This window comes from Mirounga angustirostris, unplaced genomic scaffold (genome assembly GCF_029215605.1).
Source record: "Mirounga angustirostris isolate CCGP_5_RB_7025 unplaced genomic scaffold, mMirAng1.0.hap1 SCAF_5, whole genome shotgun sequence".
Taxonomy (NCBI): Eukaryota; Metazoa; Chordata; class Mammalia; order Carnivora; family Phocidae; genus Mirounga; species Mirounga angustirostris.
The window spans coordinates 105,650,395-105,678,239 of NW_026991713.1; the positions used below are offsets into that span (position 1 = coordinate 105,650,395).

At 37.3% G+C, this 27,845-nt stretch overlaps 1 protein-coding gene across 1 annotated transcript; it reads left to right on the forward strand.

Moving 5' to 3' along the window:
* Positions 1-1,990: 1,990 nt before the first annotated feature.
* Positions 1,991-26,139, forward strand: LOC123840329 (E3 ubiquitin-protein ligase RNF114-like). The gene is given in 3 exon segments (XM_045870010.1): positions 1,991-2,052; positions 6,294-6,404; positions 25,389-26,139. Coding segments are annotated over 3 exon segments (924 nt in total).
* The last annotated feature ends 1,706 nt before the right edge of the window (positions 26,140-27,845 follow it).

Genomic DNA, 27,845 nt, shown 5'->3' on the forward strand with positions numbered 1-27,845 from the left:
CAAAATAGTTAAACTTGAAATTTTAAGGGCATTGGCAATTTTCAGAATCAGAATAATGCATAGAGGGGGCGCCCGGGTGGCTCAGTGGTTGAGCGTCTGCCTTCGGCTCAGGTCATGGTCTCAGGATCCTGGGATCAAGCCCCACGTCGGGCTCCTTGCTTGGTGGGAAGCCTGCTTCTCCCTCTCCCACTCCCCCTGCTTGTGTTCCCTCTCTTGCTGTGTCTCTCTCTGTCAAATAAATAAATAAAATCTTTTAAAAAATTTTTTAAAAAAGAATAATGCATAGAGGGTACATTGTATCATAAGTCATGAATAAAAAACCCCACAGTCACATGGAGTTCAGTAGCTGGAATGGAAAGTACCATTGTGGAGCATTTTAGGAGCAAAAGCTTGAATCTTCCTCTATTTCCATGATCAATCTTTGGTTCAATCTAAGGGAAAACATTGACCACTAGTTAATGATAGATCTTTTGTAAATTGAGCTATCTGAAGCAACAGATCAAAAAAAAATTACTTAATAAGGCAATATCTGCAGTAACATCATTATCTCCAGGGTATGCTATAAATGTGGGAGAACAAGACAAATATGATTTGAACCATGATCTCCTTGCCTGAAGGAAGGGGCAAAGATGCCCTATCAGACAATAGGAACTGGATGCAGGGGAAAGGATTCAGGAAACTTGGCAGCACTAAATGCAGTTAGTTAGGAGCTATGCGATAAAACCGCTTAGGTTCAAACCCCACACCCACCACATCCTACCTGTGCAGCCTGGGCAAGTTATCTAAACTTCCTTCATTTCAAAATGGGGGCTGATAATAATAGTACACACTGTAGGGAGGAATCCTGAGACCTAAATTAGTTAATATGTTTAAAGTACTTAGAAAAGTGCTTGGCATAGAGTAAGCCCTCAATCAACGTTAGCTTTTCACTCCATGCCTCAGTATGTGTAAGACCTTAGTGAACTCCCTGCTTCTCCGGATCTCATTTGCCTCATCAAGATGATACAGTGAGTCAGCACTGAGCCCAGGCCATGCTCTCCAAGCAGAATTAGTGACGCTTTCGGGGGAGTAGGCACTCACCTTTGTACCCCTCAAAATCATAGCATAGAATTAAAGTGGGGGAGATTACAAAGTTCACTGCAAGCTTTTCCCAGTTAACAAAGGAGGTTTCTGAACTGCTGCTCAAGTTCAATGACATGAAATCTACTACTACCTTGTGGCCAGCCCGCCCCCTTAGCTTAAAGATGTGAAGTCTAGGCGAAACATTGCCCACGGAATTGGAAATTTAAGCTTTTGCTCCTAAGAAGTTCTAAAATGGTATCAGTTAATCAACGCCTCAGCTACTCTATTGTAATGACTGACGTGTGGCAGTATTTTTTTAATTCATGATTTATGATTCAGTGCACCTGCTACAAGTTATTCTGATCCTGAAATTTTCTATGCCCTTAAAATTCCAAATTTGACTCTCCTTCTTTGCCTCAGTAATGTCCTTCCCTGAAAGCATTCCTTTGCATACCCATGAATTTCACCTCCAGTCACAATTCGTTGCCCTAACAGTCACTCCAGAGGCTGAGTCTGTCATAACCTCTTTATGTAGAACTCTCCCATCAGCATTTGAGCCCAGAAAACTCCAGGCACAATTGCCTTCTGGGGATCTAAATCAGGTTATGGTAATGTGACAGCTCATTCAATATCCTGTAACTCCCCTGCCTCTCGCCATCAACTCCCATTCACAAATTCATATTTTATAGAAAAACTTTAAATGAAAGCTTAGATTAAGCAAAGATTGTAGTTTGTTCCAGATACCTGCCGGGATTTACATACTCCATGGAGGAATCTGACTAATTCTAAACAGCAATTAAACACATTCAACATTGCTTAAAAGGTTGGGTTTGTCAGAGAAGGCAGTCTGACTGCATACAAAGGACAGTGGTCTGGAATTTGAATGAGGCACCAATAGATTTCAAGTTTCAAACTTACTTTGAACTCCATGGTTAATGCCACAGCTCTTTTGGTTCAGGAAGAAAATGTCTATGTTGAGAGCATGTTCAGGTAGATCATACTTTTGAGAATCTTGGAATATTCGACTATGGAAAGAGTATGGTACATGGGCTAGCAGCTGAGTGGAAGTCAAAAGCTTGAATCAATGAGTTTTGCTGTTAAACCACTGAAATGGCTATGTGTTCTTGGACAAGCCACACTCTCAGAGCAATCATTGTTCTCATTTATGAAATGAGGGCAGGGCAAGATGGCTCCTAAATCTCGACCCATGATCCTATACTGAAAGGCTTTTCCATGTACATTCAGCAGCCAAACCCAACTGGCAAATCCTAAAGAGCCAGAGTCTAAATGTAATTCTCCTAGTGAAACTGGCTCATGCTGATGGTTCTATACTTGTCCAGTCTCTTTGGAAGTATATTTATAAGATCTTATCCTAATACCAAATTGATATAAATTATATTTTTCCTTTTATAGGAGTAATGAGATAGGTTTTCAGTTTTGAAAACATGTCTATAGGTCATATCTGAATGTGAACTTACTAGTTGGATCAAGAACAAAGATTGTTTTTGCCCAAGTCAGTAGAACTTGTCCTAAACTTGTTTTTAAATTCTCACTTATGAAATCATGGTTTCACATAGAAAGACACTAAATAAGAGCACAGGCTAACTCTAGAAAATCTAATCCCAGTTCTACATCCCAGATAAGTGGTCTTATGTCTGTTACTTAGCTTCCCAATAGTAAATAGAGAAGTAGAAGTGGTCTTTAACATATATTCCTGCTATAAAATTCTGTTATTCAGGAAAATAAATTCCCCTCATTTCAGCCTAAACTCTTATGGGAAAAAAATCTCATGTGGGAAAAATGAGTGTCAGGTAGATAAAAAGCTATCTATACATACTTGTTTAATATAAAACAAGTGAAACAGAAGTACCCACTGAATTCTACTGCACTCAAATTTATTATGAGCATGAGGAAGAACAGAAGATTTCAGGGGAAGATTATAAACATGTACCATTGTCTTTTCTGGCAACTCCTTAACTAGTCACTTATAAATCCACATTAGGAGTGAGTTTATACCTCCCACAACAAACTCAGATGGCTTATATGCCATGTTTTCAGCTAAACAGAATATTTTTTAAATTATATCATGTTTTTTGCACTATCACAAGATGAGTCCTGTAGCTATATCCTTTGAGATTTTCAGTTGCCACAAATGTACCTACTCTCATGCATGGCTAAAAGATTCCAGAAAGCTTATTATTGTGTTTGGGATTGTTCGAGAAAAGACAGGCATTAAAGAAGCTGCCCAAATCAGGACTGTAGCCAGAGAAATCTCAGCGATTTCAGAACTGATGTGTTTTACAGTGTGGTTAAAAGGTAATCTCCCAAGATACTAAAAGCTGTTGCGTAATCTAGGGAGAAATGTTAACGGGCTGTGTGACCTTGAGCGAGTCCCTTAGTTTCCTATTTATAAAAACAGGAACCTAAATCAGATATCTTTTCCAGCTCTAAAATTCTATACCTCTGAGTCTAAGAATTAATGCTTTCTTGCAGATGAAGTTAATCCTGACACAGACGATACAGTGTAGTTCAGATATAACCCAAACAAAATCACATCTCCCCAGCACAGAAACGTCAAGAGCAAGCAGGATTTACATGGGAATTAGATCTAGCCTCAGATTTCAACATTATTATGGGTTCTCATCAGAGTGCCCTGAATTATTCTCCACCCTGTTCAACCGTGCAGTAAATCTTCGGATGTGAGATCAGTGCTAGCTCAGATAAATAAATGAATCAATGTTAAGCAAATGTCGTAAATCATCAGCTTCCCTCACCTCAGTCTCCCTTCCCTGCCAAATTCCTATGGAAACAAACAAACAAAAAAGTCAGAGGAGAAAGGAAAGCAGAAAATATTTTTGGCCTACTACATGATTTGTGTGACCAAGATTGCCCTACATTTTGTCAGCATGGCCTCCACCTGCCCTCCCACCTAGCAGAACTATTTTCAGCACATAGGCCAATGCTTATTTTTGTAGATGTATTAAGCCATATCTCCTGTTATGCAGTTTTTGTTAAGGAAGTTATTCCTTAAGCCCATCCAGCTGTTTTCTCAATTGTACCTTTAGGAATAAGGGGACAGGAAGCCTGAGAAGACATAGCTAATTCAGCACTACCCCTCACAACTACAACCCAAGAAAAATATCTCACAGGAACTTACCTTGTTACTAGCAGATCAGCAGCACATCCTTGCATAAAGGACAGTCATCTCAGTTTCTTCACTTGGCCATTGTTAGGTTAAGTCTTGGATAATTACTTTTCTCATTCTAATTTAATTTGCATTAAGCCCAGTGTGTTTAGTTTTTGAGACCTAACACTCAAATCTGGCAGACATTGGCCTGTGATTAGGAATGCAAGACTCCTGGGAAAACATCTGGTCTCATTCTGAATAAATGCCTGAATTCACTATATTCTCATCTGAGAACTCTCTGAAAGCCCTTCCTAATGAAGTATATGCTGTACATACACTATTTTAATATAAAAATAGATTAACAAATGACCACTGAGAGAACGATGAATAGGAGAATGTTTGATACCTTAATATGAATTAATCATTAAAATCATTCATAAAATTATCCTATTATTTTATTTTATTTTTTTTATTTTTTAAAAGATTTTATTTATTTGCGAGAGAGAGAATGAGAGACAGGGAGCATGAGAGGGAGGAGGGTCAGAGGGAGAAGCAGACTCCCCGCCAAGCAGGGAGCCCGATGTGGGACTCGATCCCGGGACTCCAGGATCATGACCTGAGCTGAAGGCAGTCGCTTAACCAACTGAGCCCCCCAGGTGCCCTATCCTATTATTTTAAAGAACCACATGCCAACTCAAGGCATTCCAATTTGACAAATAATTTTGAATGGATTGCAGGCATTTTTAGCTTTCTCCTTTATCCTCATGTTGTCATACTGCAAAGTGCAAAGTGCTGAATAACATTTTTATATATAGTACCTATCATGTGGCTACTAAGGGATGCAAAACATAATAAAAAAACTATAAGGATATTTAGCTATAAATTAACTAATAGGCATCTGATACTGTTAGATTTTCACTAACATACAAACGTGCACACATATGTACCGATATACATGCGTATGCATATGCATACAAATACATGTGTGTACATATACACTGGACAATAAACTGGGAGTGTTTTCATTTTAATTTATGGCCAGTATTTGAGGAACAACATTTTTTTCCAAACATCGATGGATTTCTAGCTAAAGTCTTAAGAATACTGTGTGTCTACCTTCTTTATTGTAAACAGAATCTCCAAGAAAAAACTAACTTAATTCTAACGATTTATCTTTGTTTAAGTGCTAGAAAGCTGAGAGACTGCACACTTAAGTTGATAAAATGTTGCTGAAGCATCCAATGTAAGTGGATATGGAGTTCAGCTGAATTTAATGAGAGCAAGAATGATATGACCTTTGTATTTCTGCATTTTCTCCTTCAGAAGTTTTGACCCCCAAACAGCACTTGACATTTGTGGTGTGAGAAAATACAAATGGCCCAAAGCACTGTGTGTCACACTCAAGGCCTTAGCCTTCTATCTTGATTCAATAATTCTCATGAGTTAACATTAGTTTTATTCTAATCTGGCACAGACAATTGGCTGGTATTTTATTTTTTGTAATACATAAATATAGTAATATTGTTTCACCCCATTATTATTTTTCACTAATTGTCCATAGCAAGTAGTTCCACTGAATAACATATTCTCCTTTTCCAGCCCTCCTGAAAATATTTAAAATTTATAAAAATATCTTATTAACGGAAGAACCAAGCCACAATATTCTAATATTTAATCTGAACTGCAAAGAATCACTGAAAATTCCTGGATTATATTAGCTCATAAAAGTCACACCACCTCACCAGATAGGATCCCTGAATTATGTGATCCTGGTGACACACTCCCAGTTTCCTCATTTTCTGAGATTTGCCTGAACTCCCTGAAATTTATCCTCTTCACAAGGCTCTCTGAACACCTCAGTGGTACACATCCCTCAATCCTTCCCCTCCCTCACCCAAATCCCACCAATGTCTAGGGTTTGCTAAAAATCTCTTCTCTATGGAACATATTTGTAATAATTTCGACCTGGTGGTTCCATTACAAGCATTTCAATGCCAGGGGCTCTTTGACATTGTCATAGGCTATTTTGACCCTCAACATTTTGATACAACCTAAAAAAATAAAATAGGACATTAAAAGATAAGCTTTTATACTCGTAACTTAGGTGCAAAGCCATTCTGCCCCTGAGTCTTATCTGTTTCAGACCTGCAGCCTGTAAGGTGGGCATCAGCAAAGAAATGTGGGTCAAGAATGCAGATTCAGAGATGGGACAGAGGTTGGTCAGACCAAGTACAGAGGACTGAGAGCTATGTTCAATGATAATGTCTCACCCCCAAATCAGACAACCAGCCACTCTGAGCAAACTATCTGCCTTTTCTCTGAGAAGTCATCTATATTTTAAAAGCTCTATATCACAGCTTCTCAGATTGCTCCTTTATATTCAACAATACATAATTAGAGAGAATGATATAAAAGCAAAAAAGCCATTCAGGTTGTACAAGAAATCTGCAATTACATTTCTCTTAATAATATAACTCATATATAGAACATCTTTTACTATGGAGAATAGGACCAATAGCTCAGCTGGAGGCAAATCCACTTTAAAAATGAGATTTCACTTCTGGCATGACAGCATGAGACCCACTCCCCAGAAAAACTGGTCAAAATTATTAAATATATGTTAAATTATTAAAATTATAAAATGTATATTAATAATTTATATATTTAATTTACATTAAATATATACTACATATAATATGTTTTGATATAGATATACATATAGATATACACATACATACTAGAGTCTTGACTGCCCTGTCTCAGCAGGAAAGATAGAGATTTTATATCCAAAGAGGCAAGAAGACCTGAGGATATTTTCCTGCCTCCTGCAACTGAGCACTAAGTTCCTACACAGAGAGAAGCCTGGCCTTGTCTCATCCCCAAGTCCTAAGTCTTGGCTCAGAGATTTTTGCCTGGGAAGCCATAAAAAACTATTCTCTTCTGAAAGAACTGACTTCACTTGCAACAGAGTGCAAAGAAGTTAAAGCCTAAGGACACTCAAAAACAGCAGCGGTTGGGCGCCTGGGTGGCTCAGTTGGTTAAGCAACTGCCTTCGGCTCAGGTCATGATCCTGGAGTCCCGGGATCGAGTCCCGCATCGGGCTCCCTGCTCGGCAGGGAGTCTGCTTCTCCCTCTGACCCTCCGCCCTCTCATGTGCTCTCTCTCTCTCTCACTCTCTCAAATAAATGAATAAATAAAATCTTTAAAAAAAAAAAAAAAACCAGCAGCGGTTGCTGCAATGGCAATTAGGAAGAAGTTGGTGGTTCATTGACAATAGAAGCTAAACTACAACCTGAGTAGTTTGCAGGAGCAAACTGTGGAAAGACACAGTAGGGAGGAGCTTTCAGGGGGTGGGAATGTATTTTCAATACTTACCAGATAGCAAGGTGTGGTCATGGTAAGAGGCAGTTAAAGAAAACCCTAACAAAACACTGTCATCCCAACATGACCATGGACAAAACTAAGACTGTAACCCTGAGGCACATCATCAGAGGCTTCACACTGAGGGATAGGGGTGGGGCACGGATCTCACCACAATAATGCAGCCATTCATTAAACAAACTAACTAACAAAAAACAGATAAATTAACAAGGTCCCAAAGCCCAAGAGCTGCTACAATATAAGATCTAAAATATCTGAAATGTCCAAATATGCAGGAAAACAGGTATTACCTTTAAACTGGAGGGTAGGCAGGCAATAGAAACTCTCTGTGAGAGTGATTGGGTATTGTCATATTTAACTGACAAAGCATTATAAATATAATCAAAGAATTAAAGGAAAACCACTATTAAAGAAGTAAAGGGAAGTTTGGTTACAATGGTGCCTCAAAAAAGAATATCAATAAGGATATGGAAATTATTTTAAAAGAACCAAATGGAAATTCCAAAAAATTAAAAATATAATAACTGAAATATGAAAAATTTCCTAGAAGGGCTCAACAGCAGATTTGAATTCCAGAAGAAAGAATTCAAAAATTTAAAGATAGATTGAAAGAGATTATGCAATGTGAAGAACAGAGGGAGAGGGGGGAAAAAAAAAAAAGAATCAAGAAAAATGAAGAAGGCCTAAGGAAAATGTGGGACGCCACTAACTGTACCAACACACATTTAATGGAAGTATCAGAAAGAGAAGAGGGGAAGAAAGGAGCAGAAAAAAATATTCAAAGACATAATGGCTGAAAAATCCCCAAATTTATTAAAAAACATAAATGTACATATATGGGAAGCTTGACAAATTCCAAATAGGACAAACAAAAATGATTTGCTTTCATGAATAGTAAATATGCTCAAAACCAAAGACAAGAAAAAAATCCTGAAAGCAGCAAGAGAAAAGTGACTCATCACTAACAAGGGAAACCCAATAGGAATAATAGCTGAGTTCTTATCAATGAAGGCCAGGGGAAGTGGTATACTATATACAAAGCCCTCAAAAAAACAAAACAAAACTGTCAGCCAAGAACCCTATATCCAGCAAAGCTATCTTTCAAATATGAAGTTAAAGACATTGCCATATTAAAAAAACTGAATTTGTTGGGGCACCTGGGTGGCTCAGTTGTTAAGCATTTGCTTTCTGCTCAGGTCATGATCCCAGGGTCCTTGGATCAAGCCCCGCATCGGGCTCCCTGCTCTGCAGGAAGTCTGCTTCTCCCTCTTCCACTCGCCCTGCTTGTGTTCCTGCTCTCACTATCTCTCTCTCTCTGTCAAATAAATAAATAAAATCTTTAAAATAAATAAATAAATAACATAAAATAAATAACATAAAATAAACTGAATTTGTTGCAAAAAAAAAAAAATACTACAAAAATACTAAAGAAAATTCTTCAGGATGAAGGCAAATGATCCCAGAGGGTAAAGACATGAAAAACAAAGAGGACTGATAAAGGTAACTGTGTAATTATAAAACATATGCAAATGCATATGTCTTCTTTTCTTTTCCCAACTAACTTAGAAAACAGTTCTATAAAACAAAATACATATATTTTCAAGCCTACAATATATAGAAATGATATATTTGCAAATAATAGCACAAAGGAAGTAGGTGGGAGCAAAGCTATAGTGGCCTAAGGAATCACTCCAGATAGTTACTCAAATCCACAAGAACAAATCAAGAGATCCAGAAATGATAAGTAAGAAGGGTAATATAACAAAAGCTATAAGTATATACTTGCTCTCCTTACTTCTCCTAGCTTCTTTAAAGAACATAAACCTATATAAAGCAATAATTAAAACAATGTAATGTTGGATTTGTAACTTTTATATAAGTGTAATTTTTATGATAAAAATATCACAGAATGAAGGATGGGAATAGAACTCTATAGAATTAATATTTCTATATTTCGTTGGAATTAAGTTAGTGTAAATTTGAAGCTGATTCTTATATGTTAATATGTTTATGGCAAACCGTAAAGTGACCATTAAGGAAATAAATGTTGGAAATATCGAAAAAAATCATTAAAGGAATTAAAATGCTACATTAGAGAATATTCACTTAAAGAAAAAGAAAGTAGAAAAAGAGCAATAGAGGGTGCCTGGGTGGCTCAGTTGGTTAGGTGACTGCCTTCGGCTCAGGTCATGATTCTGGAGTCCAGGGATCGAGTCCCACATCGGGCTCCCTGCTCAGCGGGGAGTCTGCTTCTCCCTCTGACCCTCCCCCTCTCATGCTCTCTGTCTCCCATTCTCTCTCTCAGATAAATAAATAAAATCTTTAAAAAAAAAAGAAAAGAAAAAGAGCAACAGAGGAACAAAAAAGAGACATATGGAAAACAAAAAGTGAATGACACATGAAACTCCAACTATATCAAGAATAACATTAAGTTTAAATGGGTTAAACAATCCAATTGAAAGGTAGAGATTGTCAGATTGGATAAAACACACAAACAAACAAACACAAGATCCAACTATATACTGTCTACAGAAGACACACTTTAGATTCAAAGATATAATTAGATCAAAAGTAAAAGAATGAAAATGTATATGTTGTGCAAATAGCAACCACAAGAAAGCTGGAATAGCTATCCTAAGACAAATATACCTTAAAACAAACAAAAAGTTACTAGAGATAAAGAGCAATATTTCATAATGATAAAAGGGTCAATCCATCAGGAAGATATAAAACCAGAAATATATACATACATAACAAATGTGCACCAAAATACATGAAGCAAAAAGTGATAAAAATTAGGAGAGAGATAATTCAACAATAATAATAATTATTAAATAATTGTTTATTAATTTACTTAATAAATAATAAATAATACTTCACTTTCAATAATGGATAGAACAACTAGGCAGGTCAACAAGGAAACAGAACACTTGAACAACACAACGAACAAATTAGACCTGACAGACATCTATAGAATGCACTACCCAACAGCAGTAGAGCATACATCATCCTTAAGTGCACATGGAAATATACTTTTCCAGGACAGACTATATGCTAGGTCATAAAATATACCTCAATACATTTAAAAAATGTTTTTATTTAAATTCAATTAATTAACATATAATGTATTACTAGTTTCAGAGGTAGAGTTTAGAGATTCATCAGTTGCATGTAACACCCAGTGCTCATTACATCAAGTGCCCTTCTTAATGTCCATCACCCTGTTACCTCATCCCCCACCCAACTCCCCTCCAGCAACCCTCAGTTTGTTTCCTATAGTTAAGAGTCTCTTATGGTTTGCCTCCCTCTCTGTTTTTATCTTATTTTATTTTTCCTTCCCTTCCCCTATGTTCATCTGTTTTGTTTCTTAAATTCCACATATGAGTGAAATCATATGGTAGTTGTATTTCTCTGACTGACTTATTTTGCTTAGCATAATACCCTCTAGTTCCATCCACATCGTTACAAATGGCAAGATTTCATTCTTTTTGATGGCTGAATAATATTCCTGTGTGTGTGTATCACATCTTTTTATCCATTCATCTGTAGATGGACATCTGAGCCAATACATTTTAAAGGATAGAAATAGTAAGAAGAATGTTTTCTGACATAATGGAATGAAATTATAACTAACAATATAAATTTTTTTTTTAAAGATTTTATTTATTTATTTAACACAGAGAGAGAGAGAGAGAGACAGCGAGAGAGGGAACACAAGCAGGGGGAGTGGGAGAGGGAGAAGCAGGCTTCCTGCTGAGCAGGGAGCCCGATGTGGGACTCGATCCCAGGACCCTGGGATCATGACCTGAGCCGAAGGCAGACGCTTAACGACTGAGCCACCCAGGTGCCCCACAATATAAAATTTTTAAGAACTCACAAATAGGTGGAAATTAACATAATCTTAAATAAGCAATAGGTCTAAAAAGAGAAATTAAAAAATGCTTTGAAAAAATGAAAATAAAAAACATACAAAAACTTATGGGATGTAATTAAAGCAGTACTGAGAGGGAAATTTATAGCAGTAAGTGCCTGTATTTAAAAAAAAATCTCAAATCAATAGCCTAATTTTCCATCTCAAGACACCAGAAAAATAAGAAGCTAAACCCAAAACAAGCACAAAGATGGAAATAATAGAATGGAAATTAAGGAAATAAAGAATAGAAAACCAATAGAGAAAATTGATAAGACCAAAATCTGGTTCTTTGAAAAGATGAATCAAATGGACAAACTTTTAGCTAGATTGATGAGAGTGAAAAAAGGGAGAAGAGTCAGATTTCTAAAATAAAAAATAAAAAGGGGTATTAACCACCATCCAACAGAAATAAAAAAGGGATTTTACAGAAATACTACAAACAATTGTATACCAATAAATTAGATGAAAGAAGAAATTCCTATAAGGACACAAACTACAGAAACTGACTCAATCTGAATAGACCAATAACGATAGAGTGAATTAAGAAAAATAAATAAATAAATAAATAAATAAATAAATAAATAAATAAAACCTACCCACATAGAAAATCCTAGATCCATATAGATGTCTTCCTGGGTGAATTCTACTAAACATTTAAAGAAGTATTAATACCTGTTCTTCACAAACTCTTCCAAAAAATAGAAAAGATGGTAATACTTATCAACTCATTCTATGAAGTCAATATTACGCTGATACCAAAACCAAAGACATCACAAAGAAAACACACTACGGACCAATATCCCTTATATATATGGAAACAAAAATCCTTTACAAAACATTAGCAAATTAAATCCAGTAACATAAAAGGATTTATCAAAAAATGTAAGATTGGTTTTAACTTCTGAAAATCCATTAAGGCAAAGCATTGTATCAATTAACTAAAAAAAACAAAATCATATAATTATATCAACAGTTGCAGAAAATACATTTGATAATATCCAACACCTTTTCCTGATTTTATATATAAATATATATTTATATTTATTAATATAAATTTACATATATATTCAGCAAACTAGGAATAAAAGTGAAATTTCTCAGTGTAATAAGGGGCATCTATAAAAAACTAACATCCTATTTAATGATGAAAAACTGAGTTCTTTTTCCTTAATATCAGGAACAAGACAAGGTGTCTGCTCTCACCACTTCTATTCAACATTGTACTGAAAGTTCTTGTCAGGACAATTAGGAATAAAAAAGAAATAAAATGCATTTAGGACAGAAGGAAAGAAGTAAAACATTCTATTTGCATATGACATGATCTAGATATCGACAATTCTAAGGAATCCATTAAAAACTGTCAGAACTAATAAAAGAGTTCAGCAAGGTTGCAGGATACAAATCTATATAAAAGTCAATTGCATTTCTATACATTTGCAATGAACAATCTGAAAATGAAATTAAGAGTACAATTCCATTTACAATAGCATTTAAAAAATAAAATACTTAGGAATAAATTTAACCAAAGATGTCCAAATCTTACACTCTAAAAACCATAAAACATTGTTGAAAGAAATTTTAAAAGATCTAAATAAGTGGTAATTACTCACATTCACAGATTGAAAGATTTAATTTAAGATGGCAATATTCCCCAAATGGATTTACAATTCAGTGCAATCCCTATCTGAATCCCAGTTGGCTTCTTTGAAATTTGGCAAGCTAATTCTAAAATTCATGGGTTAGCCTGGTGATGGGTATTAAAGAGGGCACATTCTGCATGGAGCACTGGGTGTTACACACAAACAATGAATCATGGAACACTACATCAAAAACTAATGATGTAATGTATGGTGATTAACATAACAATAAAAAATTAAAAACAAAAAATAAATGTTTTATATTAAATAAATAAATAAATAAAATTCATGTGGAATTGCAAGTGACCTAGAATAGGCAAAACTATCTTGAAAATAAAGGATAAAGTTGGAAGACTCAGATATCTTAATTTTGAAACTAACTACAGAGGAACAGTAATGAAGAGAATGTGGTACTAATGTAAAGGTAGACATGTAGATTAATTGAATAGAATTGAGAGTTCAGACATAGACCCTTGTGTCTGTGGTCAACTGATTTTGAGAAGGGTAAAAGATAGTTCTATGGGGAAAGAATAGACTTTTCAACAAATGATGGAGAACTTGATAGCCTTGTGAAAAGAATTAATTTAGATGTTTTATTTCATACCACATACAAAAATTAATTCAAAGTGGATCAGAGACCTAAATGTAAAAGCTAAAATTTAAACTCTTAGCAGAAAACATAGAGGTAAATCTTTATGACCACAGATTTGGCAACTAGTTTCTTTGCTATGACACCAAAAAGCACAAGCAACAAAAGAAAAAAATTAGACAAATTATACTTCATCAAAATTAAAAACTTTTGTGCCTTACTTTATTTTTTTAAAGCTTTTATTTATTTATTTATTTATTTATTTATTTATTTATTTATTTATTTATTCATTTATTTATTTAAGAGAAAGCAAGAGAGAGAGCACAAGCAGGGGCAAGGGGGAGGGGAGAGGGGGAGGGAGATACAGACTCCCCATTAAGCAGGGAGTCTGAGGCAACTCGAGGCTCAGTCTCAGAACCCTGAGATCATGACCTGAGCCTAAGGCAGACGCTTAACAAACTGAGCCACCCAGGCACCCCCCCCAAAAAAACTTTTGTGCTTTAAAGGATGCTATCAATAAAGTGATTTTGTTCTTCAAAGAACACTCTCAAGAAAGTGAAAACACAATCTTCAGAATGGGAAAAAATGTTTACAAACTACATATCTTAAAAGGTTTTTGCATCCAGAATATATAAAGAACTCTTACAACTCAATAATAAAAAGACAAATGACTCAGATAAAAAGGGGCAAAGTATCTGAACACACATTTCTCCAGAGAAGACATACAAATGACCAATAAGCCCTATGAAAGAATGTTCAACATTATTAGTCATCAAGGAAATGCAAATCAAAACAACAATATTATACCATTTCATCTAAACTAGGATAGCTATAATCAAAATGTCAAATAATAATAAGGATTGAAACGAATGCAGAGAATTCCCTCATACACTGCTGGTAGAAATGTAAAATGGTAGAGACACTTTAAAAAACACTCTGGTAATTCCTCAAATGGTTAAACTTAGAGTTACTATAAGACCTAGAATTCCACTACTAGATATTTACCCAAGAGAAATGAAAACATGTCCACACAGAAACTTGTACACAAATGTTTAATAGCATTATTCATAATAGCCAAAAGGTGGAAACAATCCAAATGTCCATCAACTGTTGGGTGAATAAAAAAAATGTGGAACTGCCCTACAATGGTGTATTGTTTGACAGTGAAAAGTAACGAAGTACTGATACATGCTGTAACATGGATGACCCTTGCAAACATTATTCTAAGTGAAAGAAGCCAGTTGCAAAATATCACATAGCATATGATTCCATTCATATGAAATTTCCAGAATTGAAATACAGTGCAAAAGTATGTGTGGTTGCTTTGGGCTTGGGAGAGGAATGGCAGAAAAGTAACTAAAGGATAAGGAGTTTCTTTTTGAGGTAGTGAAAATTTTCTAAAATTGACTATGGTAACAGTTGCACATATCTGTAATACACTAAAAATCACTGAATTGTACACTTAAAAAGAGTAAATTTTATGGTATGTGAATTGTATCTCAATAAAATTGTTAACAATCTATAAACTCTAAAATTATCTTTTTTTTAATTATAAAAATTACATAATTTAGTACTGGTAATAATAAAAATAGTTTTAAAATCTTCAAAATAAATAAAATGTAGTTAAATTAAAAGAAACAATAGCTGTTTATAAAAAATGTAAACAATGCAAAAATGAATAAAAGAGACTCATAGACTTGTGGGTGGGGGTACAGCAAGAAGCAGGGATATAACTTTAAAACATGACTTTACTCTTTGATAGGGTCATTTTTGTGCAGTTCTGTCAAAACTGATTATTTAAAATGGTTTTGTCAAAATGCCCCACATTGCTGTGGAATTTCCCTCTTTGCTACAATCAATTCATCTCCCAGATTTTTTGATCTGCTAACAGCTTTGTTGCCACCTTCCCAGAATCTGTGGCCCATTCTTTCATTTCAGGCCATTAAGTTAGCTTTTTTAAAATCCATGGTTCAGTACCATTAAGCTTCTATTGATTTTATTGAGAAAAGAGAATAAGTAAATTGTCTTACCCTAAAACTTAATCATTCTCTGTTCTCTTTATCCTTTTGCTTTGCTGGCCAAAGACTCACATCCTGTTTTCTTTGAGGTTTGGTTTTTTGGTTTTTTTTCTTTCTCAGTCAGCCCTTCAAGGCACTCTGCCCATATTTTTCCAGTTCTGTTTCTGTCTCTATTGTAAATGTTTACATATGTTTTCTAAATAAAATATTAAAATTTTAACATCTTTATTAAATAATTGTATACATATTTATATAAAATTGTTACATAATTCTATTCAGCAATGACAATGTAGTTTTAAAAAATGTAATATTAAAATAGAACCTAGACTAAAGGGAAAGCCTAGACTAAAAGATATAAAAAAAATTAGAGCATCAATCCAAAGGGTCACATATTTTGTCTTTTTATAAACCAGGAAGAGAGCTAATTTTGATTCAGCTTGTAAAACTGCGTGCTGCACCATTGTTTGCAAAGTAGACTTCTCTACTCTGGACATTTACAAAGATTTTTTTCAACCCACAACTGCTAAACATGTTCTCAGCTACTGGGAGGGTTGCCTTGGGATTATTCTTGGCTTTATTTGTTGGGGTTTTTTTTTTCCAATTACAAAAAAATACATCCACTGCCCAACTTTTATGTATAAATGCTACTAAGCTTACTACTTCTGCTCTAATGGCATTATTTAACATAATTCTCAAAATGACATGATAAGCATTGTTCTCACTAAAATTGCAACAATAAAGCCAATGGCCTATTATTTCAGAGGTAACACTACTAAAATAACACAAATTTAAGAAAGAGTAAAGAACAGAAAGAAATCCAATGCCGATGTTTCAAATAAAAGTACTTTAGTAAGGGAGTTATACAAAGAGTTATAGAAAATGTTAAGGTATCTGGCAAGGAATATTGAGACACCCAGACTTGGAACAGTGAAACAGTGTTAACACCGGGAGGTCTGAAAAGGCAGGGAGATGAAAATGTGTTGTCAAAGCCCTGTGAGAGCAACTGCAGGGCAGAGACACCCAGCAGGAGCTTCTGTCACTGAGGAACATGGGCACAGGCAGAGACAAGGGAGAAAGCAGGGAAGATCATCCAGATCTACCTCTTTCCTCTGGGTCTTTGATCTTCAGCGAGTATCTCCCATTAGCCAAATCTAAGAGAAAACTGCCAACTACAGAACCCAAGAAACAAAGCCTATAGGAATAGCTCCCTTACACATAAGGGAGAGAAGGCTAGGACAGGGAATTTGCCTGTGGAGGCAAAGATAGACTAAGCTAGCCTAGGTACTAGGAAAAAGGAATCCAGGAATCTCAAGAGATTTCCTGCACCAAATAGGCAGGACCAAGAGGTAGCTGCCAATTTTTAGCTCTTCTGCAAAAATAGTATAGCTTCCAAAAGTATTTTCACTGATAAATAGAATGTTCATTTCCCTTTGCTGTCTCCTCGAGATTTCACCTCTGATGAAGAAACTTTTTTCATGGTCATCTTCTAGTTATCTAGATGATGCATTAAAATTCTCCTGGGAAGAAATTCAGAAGTTGAAATAGACATATGACATTCCTTTAATGGGGTCTGGATTGAATACTAGAATGGTCAATCAGACTGGGGAAGTCAGGTTATCGGTCAAGAGCCACTGTCTCTCTTTTTCATGAAGCTACTGCCTGTACACGGAATAATTATCACTGGCATCCTTCACCAATTTGGTCTGAAAATGTAGGGCTACCTGACCATTACCTCATAATTGTCATAATAACTAAGCTATTACTATTACTGAGCAGTGCAGACGTCATCACGGAATAGACTCAAATCTCTCTAGTGCCTACAGACTCAATCAGAAAGCAAGCACTTGTGAAGTACATCATGTTATTTGGTCTGTCATTCAATATCAGCATCATTTATGATGCTTGTGCCAGTCAGGGTGGCAGCAGGAAAATAATTCCACTCTGATGACTCCATTGAAGAGATTTTAATGAGACAACTGCAGAGGTGAGCACAGGGTCAGGGATACTTGCAAAGGATTGAGGCACCCAGACATTTTCAATCGTGGGAAGCTATTACCACCCTTTGGGCAGAAGGGGCAGAAGTGGGTGGTAGATAATGTGACCAGATCCCTGTGAGAGCTGGAACTCTCAGTTCCAGACAGACAGAAGCTGCACTCATGTGGGGTGGCACAGCTGCTTCCAAGTATAAAACATAGAAACAGGGAGGAGGAGGTAAACTCCCCCACTTCTCTCTCTTTCTCCATCTAGCCTCTGGTTGACCCCTAACCCTGGCTGCACCTCACTACCTGACAGTGGCAGGCACTCAGGTAGTGTGGTCCATTGAAGCCAGCACACCTGGTACATAGCAAGACAGAGAAGAGCAGGTTGGGGTGGGGTGAGTCTAATGGAAAGTAGCCAGCATGGCATCCCTTCATAATAACTCACTAAAAGTACCACATAATAAGTAAAATATTGGGAGAAGCCTAGATTTGACTTTTTTCCAAGGGGACTTAATTACTGAAGCGCCAAAAGATATTGCTAGGTATATAACAAATGCCTTAATCAAACCTAAAAACAGCTGCTTAAACTTTCCATTTTAGGGCTGACAGTGTGGTTCAGACATAGAAATACTAAGAATACAATCCACTTTGTGTTCTGTATGTAAAGTACATATATAGTGTATATCTTCTATTTTTGTCTTATCAGTAAACTCTTTCAAAAAATTTTTTCAAATAACTCAACTTTATTCCCTAAACCAACTAAAGTATGATATATTATTTTGAAAGAGCAGGATCATTAATTATGGAAATTACTTCAAATATAAATTGAGTACTATGATTTGGCATCAAAGCACAGTGGCAAGGGATTTTCTATGTCACCTTTTTTTTTCTTGTTTAGTATGCACAAAGTTATATGCCTCCTTTCCACTCCAGCTTTATTGCATCTGCCACATCACAAATAATATGATCAGTCAGAATGTCCCCATGGTCAGATACATTGTTTTTCTAAATTTGGCATTTTAACTGCTTTTTCATTTTATAATGCAGGCAGGAAAATTGGTTACAGATCCAAAAAATAAACCATATTAGTAAACTGTAAGAAGAAATATTACATTACAAATGAAAATTTCACCAAATAAAGTTTCATTTAATTGTAGCCTTTATAAGGACAGCATCCTTCCAGTTTAATCTTCAGATACAATTGTTGGCCATGCCTTTTGCTCTCTTGCTGATAAAGCTACATCTAATAAGATTAACTCTTCCTTTGATATTATTTGAAGCAAGCTGTTTACACAGTTGTAGCTATAATGACTCCAGAGACTTTTGGCTTCTTGATATTTTTATTAACATTTTAACATCTAGGACTAAAAGTAAAATATATCTTATATTTTAAATATTTACTTGGACCTCTTATGATTGGTAATTTTATAATCTTGTGTGCCTTTAGAGAAAAATTTTAAAGAGTAATTTAAACATCTTTCCTCAAAACACAATGAAACTTTTTAAATGGCTTCAACTTCAAGACAAGTCCACAGTTACCTTTCCACTTTTCCCACATCTCATTGAATGGTACCTCTCACATCCTCATGTAAGTGCATGTGCAAATGCATACACGCACACATACATACACACAGAAATCCGTTATAGCACAGGAAAAACAGATAGATTAAGATTATATTGATGATTCAGAAACTGTATAATTTCTGTAAAATAAAAACAAAAAGGATCGTATTGCCAGAACACCTAATTATATAGATGAATGGCCTAAGACCCAATTCAGGTCAAGGAGGGACCTCTAGATAAGTCAAATGAATGCATTTTCTTAACTAAACTCCAGAAAAACCTCCCACTTTGAGCATGTTGTGGAACTCTGCAAGCCCACGGAAGGCACTGACAGCTGAGTTCATGCTATGTTCTGTGCACACAGAGGGCAACTGTGAAGTTTGTCATTTTGAGTCTGGCAATACTGCTCCTCTGAAATAAACGTGTCACAGTGGACCCCTAGCATGGACATTAAGACTAGAGAAACACAAGGCAGTCCTCTCTCTAACTTTAGGCTTTTCACACCTCTGTCGCCAAAGGAGCAACAACCTGTCAAAGATGGTAGAGATACCTCCCAAAGTGCTCCACTTGTAGGGGCTTTTCTTCCTACTTCCTTACTTGAGGGAGTCCGTGGTCCATCAACATACTCCCCTCCCACACAGCCTAAACAGAAACACACCAATCAGTAGGTCCAGGAAAAGCCACCTGTAAGCTTGGAGTTTGGACTTCTTCTCCAACTACACTTACTTTTTTGGTGGATTCATAACTTTAAATACCAGCATTAAGCCTGTGACTCACAAACTATTATCTTTACTCTGGGTGTCTCCCATGAACTGCACATGAACACATCCAAATGTCAGTCTGTATTCGGATGTCTAACAAGTATTTCAAATATAGCATGTACAAAACTCAACTCCTACTCTTTCCCTAAAACCTTCTCTCAGGTCTCAGTAACAGCTACTCTTCCTTCTTGACACTTAGACCTGAAATCTGGGAGACATCCTTGACTCCTATTTTTCTCCCATACCCCACAGGGAATATACCACCAAATCCAATTGTTTTCCAACTCATCTAGAATCCCACTGCCTCTCACTGCTGGCTCTGCGACGACCTAGCCTGAGCACCATTGCTGTTCCCATAGGATAACTGTAATAGCCTTCTCTAACTGGTCTTCTTGCTTTCACTCTTGCACTCTTGTTATTATTATCAACAGTGCAGCCAGTGTAATCTTCTTAATATTAATCAAATTAAGTCATTGCTTTACTCAAAACCTTCCGATGGCTCTCCACTTCAACCAGTCTAAAAGCAAAAGTTCACAAAATCTCAGATTATTTAGTTCTGTATAAGTCCTTGACCTTATCACCAATTCTTCTCCCCTCAATCTGATCACTGCAGTCATAGTTGCCTCCTTGCTGTTCCTGGAACATTCTAGGCACATCCCAGCTTTGGTCTCATCACACCTATTGTTTCCTTGGAATGAAACACTTTTTATCTGATATCTCCTTGCCTTGTTTCTTCACCTGCTTTGGACAGGTCCTTGCTCAAATGTCTTCCTCTCAATAAGACCCACCTGATTCCCCTATTCAACTTAAAGTTGCAACCCCTTTCCAGCCAGCACTTCCAATACTCCATACCCTGCTCTATATTTTTCCATAGCACTTATCACCTATGTTTTCTATGTTTATTGCCATGACCTCCTCTCCCCACTAGAATATAATTTTCCCATGACCAGGTATTGTCACTTATTTCTTTTTAATTATTGTTTCCTAACTGCTCAGAACAGTGCTTAGCTCACAGTAGCTCACAAATTTATTATATGCAATAAATACCTGTTGAATGAGTTAAATGCAGATCTCAAAAGTCAGTCTCAGGGCACCTGGGTGGCTCAGTTGGTTAAGCAACTGCCTTCGGCTCAGGTCGTGATCCTGGAGTCCTGGGATCGAGTCCCACATCAGGCTCCCTGCTCAGCAGGCAGTCTGCTTCTCCCTCTGACCCTCCTCCCTCTCATGCTCTCTGTCTCTCATTCTCTCTCTCTCAAATAAATAAAATCTTAAAAAAAAAAAAAAAAAGTCAGTCTCCATCCTCAAAGGGAAATTTAATAGTGATCTACAAAATTCCTGGTGGCCTCTAGTACTGATCAACCTAATCATTGATCTATAGATACAAATAAACAAGACACTTTTGGTCATTTATGGAAAATTAGCAACCTGAAAGAGGGTGATCAAACTAAATAGACAATAAAAATCCTCCTGGTAGACAAACAAGACATTAGAACCATATGATAATTTCAATAGATGTGGAAAAAGCATTTGACAAGGTACAACATCCATTCATGGTAAGTCCTTCAACAAGCAGATATAGAGGGAACATACCTCAACATAATAAAGGTCATATATGAAAAACCCAGAGCTAATATCATCATCAATTGGCAAAAACTGAGAGCTTTTCCTCTATGGTCAAGAACAAGACAAGGATATCCATTCTTACCACTGTTATTGAACACTGCACTGGCAGTCCTAGCCACACCAATCAAACAATGAAAAGAAATAAAAGGCATCCAAGTCAGTAAGGAAGAAGTAAAACTTTCACTATTTGCACATGACATGATACTCTATATGGAAAACCCAAGAGGGCACTTGCGTGGCACTGGCCATTAGGCCTCCGACTGTTGGTTTCAGCTCAGGTTATGATCTCAGGGTCCTAAGATGGAGCCCCACATCCAGCTCCCTGCTCAATGGGGAGTCTGCTTCTCCCTCTCCCTCTGCCCCTCGCCCTCCCCACTCATGCACTCTCTGTCTCTCAAATAAATAAATAAAATCTTAAAAAAAAAAAAGAAAACCCAAAAGACCCCACTTAAAAACTGTTAGAACTGATAAACAAATGCAGTAAAGTTGCAGGATACAAAATCAATGTACAGAAATCTGTTACATCTCTACGCACCAATAATGAAAGCAACAGAAAGAGAAATTAAGAAATCAGTACCATTTAAAACTGCACCAAAAACAATAAGATACCTAGGAATAAACCTAACCAAAGAAGTGAAAGACCTGTACTCTGAAAACTATAAAATACCAATGAAAGAAATTGATGATGACACAAAGAAATGGAAAGACATTCCATGCTCATGGATTGGAAGAACAAATATTGTTAAAATGCCTATACTATCTAAAACAACCTACACATTTAATGCAATCCCTATCAAAATGCCAACCACATTTTTCACAGAGCTAGAACAATCCTAAAATTTGTATGGAACCACAAAAGACCCTAAATAGCCAAAGCAACCTTAAAAAAGAAAAGGAAAGCTGGAGGCATCACAATTCTGGACTCCAAAGTTATATTACAAAGCTGTAGTGATCAAAACAGCGTGGTACTGACACAAAAAATAGATCAATGGAACAGAGTAGAAAACCCAGAAATGAACCCACAATTATAAGGTCAATTAATCTTCAACAAAGTAGGAAAGAATGTCCAATGGGAAAAATACAGTCTCTTCAGCAAATGGTTTTGGGAAAACTGGACAGCCACATGCCAAAGAATGAAACTGGACCACTTTTTTACATCATACACAAAAATAAAACTCAAAATAGATTAAAGACCTAAATCTGAGACCTGAAACCATACAAATCCTAGAAGAGAACATACAGCAACTTCTTACAAGATATGAATCCTGAGGCAAGGGAAACAATATCAAAAATAAACTATTGTAACTACATCGAAATAAAAAACTTCTACACAGTAAAGGAAACAACCAACAAAACTAAAAGGCAACCTACAGAATGGGAGAATATATTTGCAAATGACATATCTGATAAAGGATTAGTATCCGAAACATATAACAAACTTATAAAACTCAACACCGAGGGGCGCCTGGGTGGCTCAGTTGTTTAAGCGACTGCCTTCGGCTCAGGTCGTGATCCTGGAGTCCCGGGATCAAGTCCCACATCAGGCTCCCTGCTCGGCGGGGAGTCTGCTTCTCCCTCTGACTCTCCCCCTCTCATGCTCTCTATCACTATCTCTCTCAATAAATAAATAAAAATCTTTAAAAAAAAAAAAAAAAACAACTCAACACTGAAAAACCAAATAATCCAATTAAAAAATGGGCAGAAGACATAGATATGTTTTCAAAGAATACATACAGATAGCCAACACACACATGAAAAGATGCTCAACATCCCTGATCATCATGGAAATACAAATCAAAAGTATAATGAAATATCACTTCACACCTGTCAGAATGTCTGAAATCAATGACACAAGAAACAGCAGATGTTGGTGAGGATGTGGAGAAAGGGGAACACTCTTGCACTATTGGTGGGAACACAAATTGGTGCAGCCACTCTGGAAAACAGTGTGGAGGTTCCTCAAAAAGTTAAAAATAGAACTACCCTGGGGCACTTGGGTGGCTCAGTCGGTTAAGCAGCTGCCTTTGGCTCAGGTCATGATCCCGGGGCCCTGGGATGGAGCCCCACATCAGGCTCCCTGCTGCCTGCTTCTGCCTCTGCCCCTCCCCCCCCCACTTGTGCGCACTCTCTCTGTGTCAAATAAATAAATATAATCTTTAAAAAAAATTTATCTTTAAATCTTTAAAAAAAACTACCCTATGATCCAGCAATTGCACTACTAAGTATGTATGCAAAGAATACAAATATACTAATTCAAAAGGAACATGCATCCTGATGTTTATAGTAGCATTATCTACAGTAGCCAAATATGGAAGCAGCCCAAGTGTCCATAGACTGATGAATGGATAAAGAAGATGTGGTATACACAATGGAATATTGCTCAGCCATAAGAATGAAATCTTGCCATTTGAAAGGACATGGATGGGGCTACAGAGTACTATGCTAAGTGAAATAAGTCAGTCAGGGAAAGACAAATACCATATGATTTCACTTTATATGGAATTTAAGAAACAAAGGAGCAAAGGGTAAAAAGAGAGAGAGGCAAACCAAGAAACAGACTCTTAACTATAGAGAACAAACTGATGGTTACCAGAGGGGAGGTGGGTGGGGGATGGGTGAAATAGATGATGGGGATTAAGGAGTGCACTTGTGATATATAGAAGTGTTGAATCACTGCATTGTACAACTGAAATTAATATAACACTGTATGTTAACTAACTGGAATATAAATAAAAACTTAAAAAAAAAAACACAGAAAATGAAGGGACAGGACAAGTTACTTTTTAAACAACACTCATGAATCTTGGTTTCAAAGACTATCACATCCACAAAGGAATAGGCTGCTATACCAAAAGAATCATCAGAGAACCAGATAGTCCTTTTGGAATTTAAAAATGTACTTGATAAAATTTAGAAACCAAAAAATGGCTGTAATTGCATAACAGTTGCTTCAGAAAACTGAATTGGTGATTCAGAATCTCATCTTGAGCAATTTTTCCATAACTTAAAAAGAAAACAAAATAGAAACTACATAAGAGAGCTTAAGAGACAAGAAATATGGATCTAAAACATGTAATATTGACTTATTAAAAGTATCAGGAGAAGAGAATGGAGTAAATGTTAGAGAATAAATAATCGAAAGAAAGAGAGGCAGAAAGAAAGAAAGATAGAAAGAAATAAGAAAGAAAAGAAAAGAAAAGAAAGAAAGAAAGAAGAAAGAAAGAAAGAAAGAAAGAAAGAAAGAAAGAAAGAAAGAAAGAAAGAAAGAAAGAAAGAAAGAAAGAAAGAAAAAAGAAAGAAAGAAAGAAAGCTCTTGAGCTGAAGATGGACTTATCAGGACAAAAAAGTGCACCCCAAGTATCATAAGAAAGAGTGCATTAAATTAAAATAAAATATGTATATAGATATCTTGTCAAAATTCTATAAAGAGGGGGTGCCTGGGTGGCTCGGTCGTTAAGCATCTTCGGCTCAGGTCATGGTCCCGGGGTCCTGGGATCGAGCCCCGCATCGGGCTCCCTGCTCCGCGGGAGGCCCGCTTCTCCCTCTCCCACTCCCCCTGCTTGTGTTCCCTCTCTCGTTGTGTCTCTGTGTCTCTGTCAAATAAATAAATAAAATCTTTTTTTTTAAATCCTATAAAGAGAAGAATCCAATTTTCTAGAAATAAAAATAGTTATCTAGATGAGAAAGACACTCAAATTAACATTATATGTCTTAATTTCAATTGTAAATACTAAGAAAATACCTAGCTGCGGGGCTGCAAGATGGCGGCGCACAGCAGGACCGTGAGGGTGGTTCGCAGCCAGCTGGGCCCACAGTGGAGGCCGACCCGCTGGGCCACTTCACGTGTCCCATCTGTTCAGAGGTGTATGAGAAGCCGGTGCAAGTGCCCTGTGGTCACGTCTTTTGCTCTGCATGCCTGCAGGAATGTCTGAAACCAAAGAAGCCTGTCTGTGGGGTGTGTCGCAGCTCGCTGGCACCTGGCGTCTGAGCCGCGGAGCTCAAGGGGCACATTGAGAGCACAGAGACTTCTTGCCATGGCTGCCATAAAAATTCCTTCCTGTCCAAGATCCGGACACACGTGGCTACCTGTTCCAAGTACCAGAATTACATCATGGAAGGTGGGAAGGCCACCACCAAGGATGCCTCCCTTCAGCCAAGGAACGTCCCAAACCGTCACACCTTTCTTTGCCCTTACTGTCCCGAGAACTTTGATCAAGAAGGACTAGGGGAACACTGCAAGTTATCCCATAGCACCGATACCAAATCTGTGGTTTTCCCCATATGTGCCTCAATGCCCTGGGGAGACCCCAACTACCGCAGCGCCAGCTTCATAGAGCACATCCAGCGCTGGCACCAGTTTTCTTACGACACTTTTGTGGATTACGATGTTGATGAAGAGGACATGAGGTGTTGCAGCACTCCCTCTTCGATCAGTGAGCAGTCTCTGCTGTCCATCTCCTGTTCCAGAGCTTCCATTGTGTGTTAGGCGTGAAACATGTGACTCATACACCTTAAATGTACAACAGACCTGGAAGTGAGCTGTGGTGTTAGGACAGGGTCCCTTCTGACAGAGAAAGAGGTCTCCAGGTCAGAGCTGTCCTTTCCTTTCCTTTCGGGTCTTTCCTACTGTTCATTCTGTCACATGTCTGGTCTTTGATTGTTCCTCAGCTACTTCCTGGAGCTTCTGCTTCCTCTTCTGGAAGAGAACCCAGCTTCTCCACCTATCTTTGTTTCACACTTGTTCCTCCGATCTAGTGTTCGTCTCTCAGGTCCTCTGAGCCAGCCAGAACCTTTTCTGGGTCATGAATAGCACAAATGAGACCAGCATCTTCTCTCCTTATCCCTGAGGTGTGTGTATCCGATTGGTGACGGAGCTCCTTCTGTGCTCTGGAAGTTCTTGTTTGTTGGCCCTTAGCAGCAGCTGCCAAAAGCTGGAGTTTACCTCCTGGGAAACATTTCAAAAGGCCTGTTGGGGTGAATGTTCTGGGTTTAGCATGATCTGATGCTGGAAGTTTTGATTAGTGGTATTTTCCTACCACTCCTGCACACCCTTAGAATTAACTGGTTCAAAGGGGAGCCCTCCTACACTGTTGGTAGGAATGCAAGCTGGTGCAGCCACTCTGGAAAACTGTATGGAGGTTCCTCAAAAAGTTGAAAATAGAGCTACCATATGATCCAGCAATTGCACTACTGGGTATTTACCCCAAAGATACAAAAGTAGGGATCCGAAGGGCTACGTGCACCCCAATGTTTATAGCAGCAATGTCCACAGTAGCCAAACTGTGGAAAGAGCCAAGATGTCCATCGACAGATGAATGGCTAAAGAAGAAGTGGTATATATATACAATGGAATATTATGCAGCCATCAAAAGGAATGAGATCTTGCCATTTGCAACGATGTGGATGGAACTGGAGGGTATTATGTTGAGTGAAATAAGTCAAACAGAGAAAGACATGTATCATATGATCTCACTGATATGAGGAATTCTTAATCGTAGGAAACAAACTGAGGGTTGCTGGAGTGGGGGGTGGGGTGGGAGGGATGGGGTGACTGGGTGATAGACACTGGGGAGGGTATGTGCTCTGGTAAGCGCTGTGAATTGTGCAAGACTGTTGAATCTCAGATCTGTACCTCTGAAACAAATAATGCAATATATGTTAAGAAAAAAAAAAAGAAGAAGAAGAAGAAGGTAGCGGGAGGGGAAGAATGAAGTGGGGGAAATCGGAGGGGTAGACGAACCATGAGAGACGATGGACTCTGAAAAACAAACTGAGGGTTCTAGAGGGGAGGGGGGTGGGAGGATGGGTTAGCCTGGTGGTGGGTATTGAGGAGGGCACATTCGCATGGAGCACTGGGTGTTATGCACAAACAATGAATCATGGAACACTTCATCTAAAACTAATGATGTAATGTATGGGGATTAACAGAAGAATTAAAAAAAAAAAAGAAAAAAAAATTAACTGGTTCAGTCTTAAATGCCTGCATGGTGCCTTTTTAGGATAAGGTGTAACCATATATTTTTAGTGAGAATAAGTGTTTCTAGGTTAGGAAAGTTAAACTCCATTTATCCATAAGTGGGGAGGAGGGTCAGCTAAGAGCAGTGTGAGGGCCATAACTTTTTGGTTCTGATTTTCAAACTAATGCCATATTTTCAAATGACTGAGTCATGTTTACCACTCTATATGGAGCTT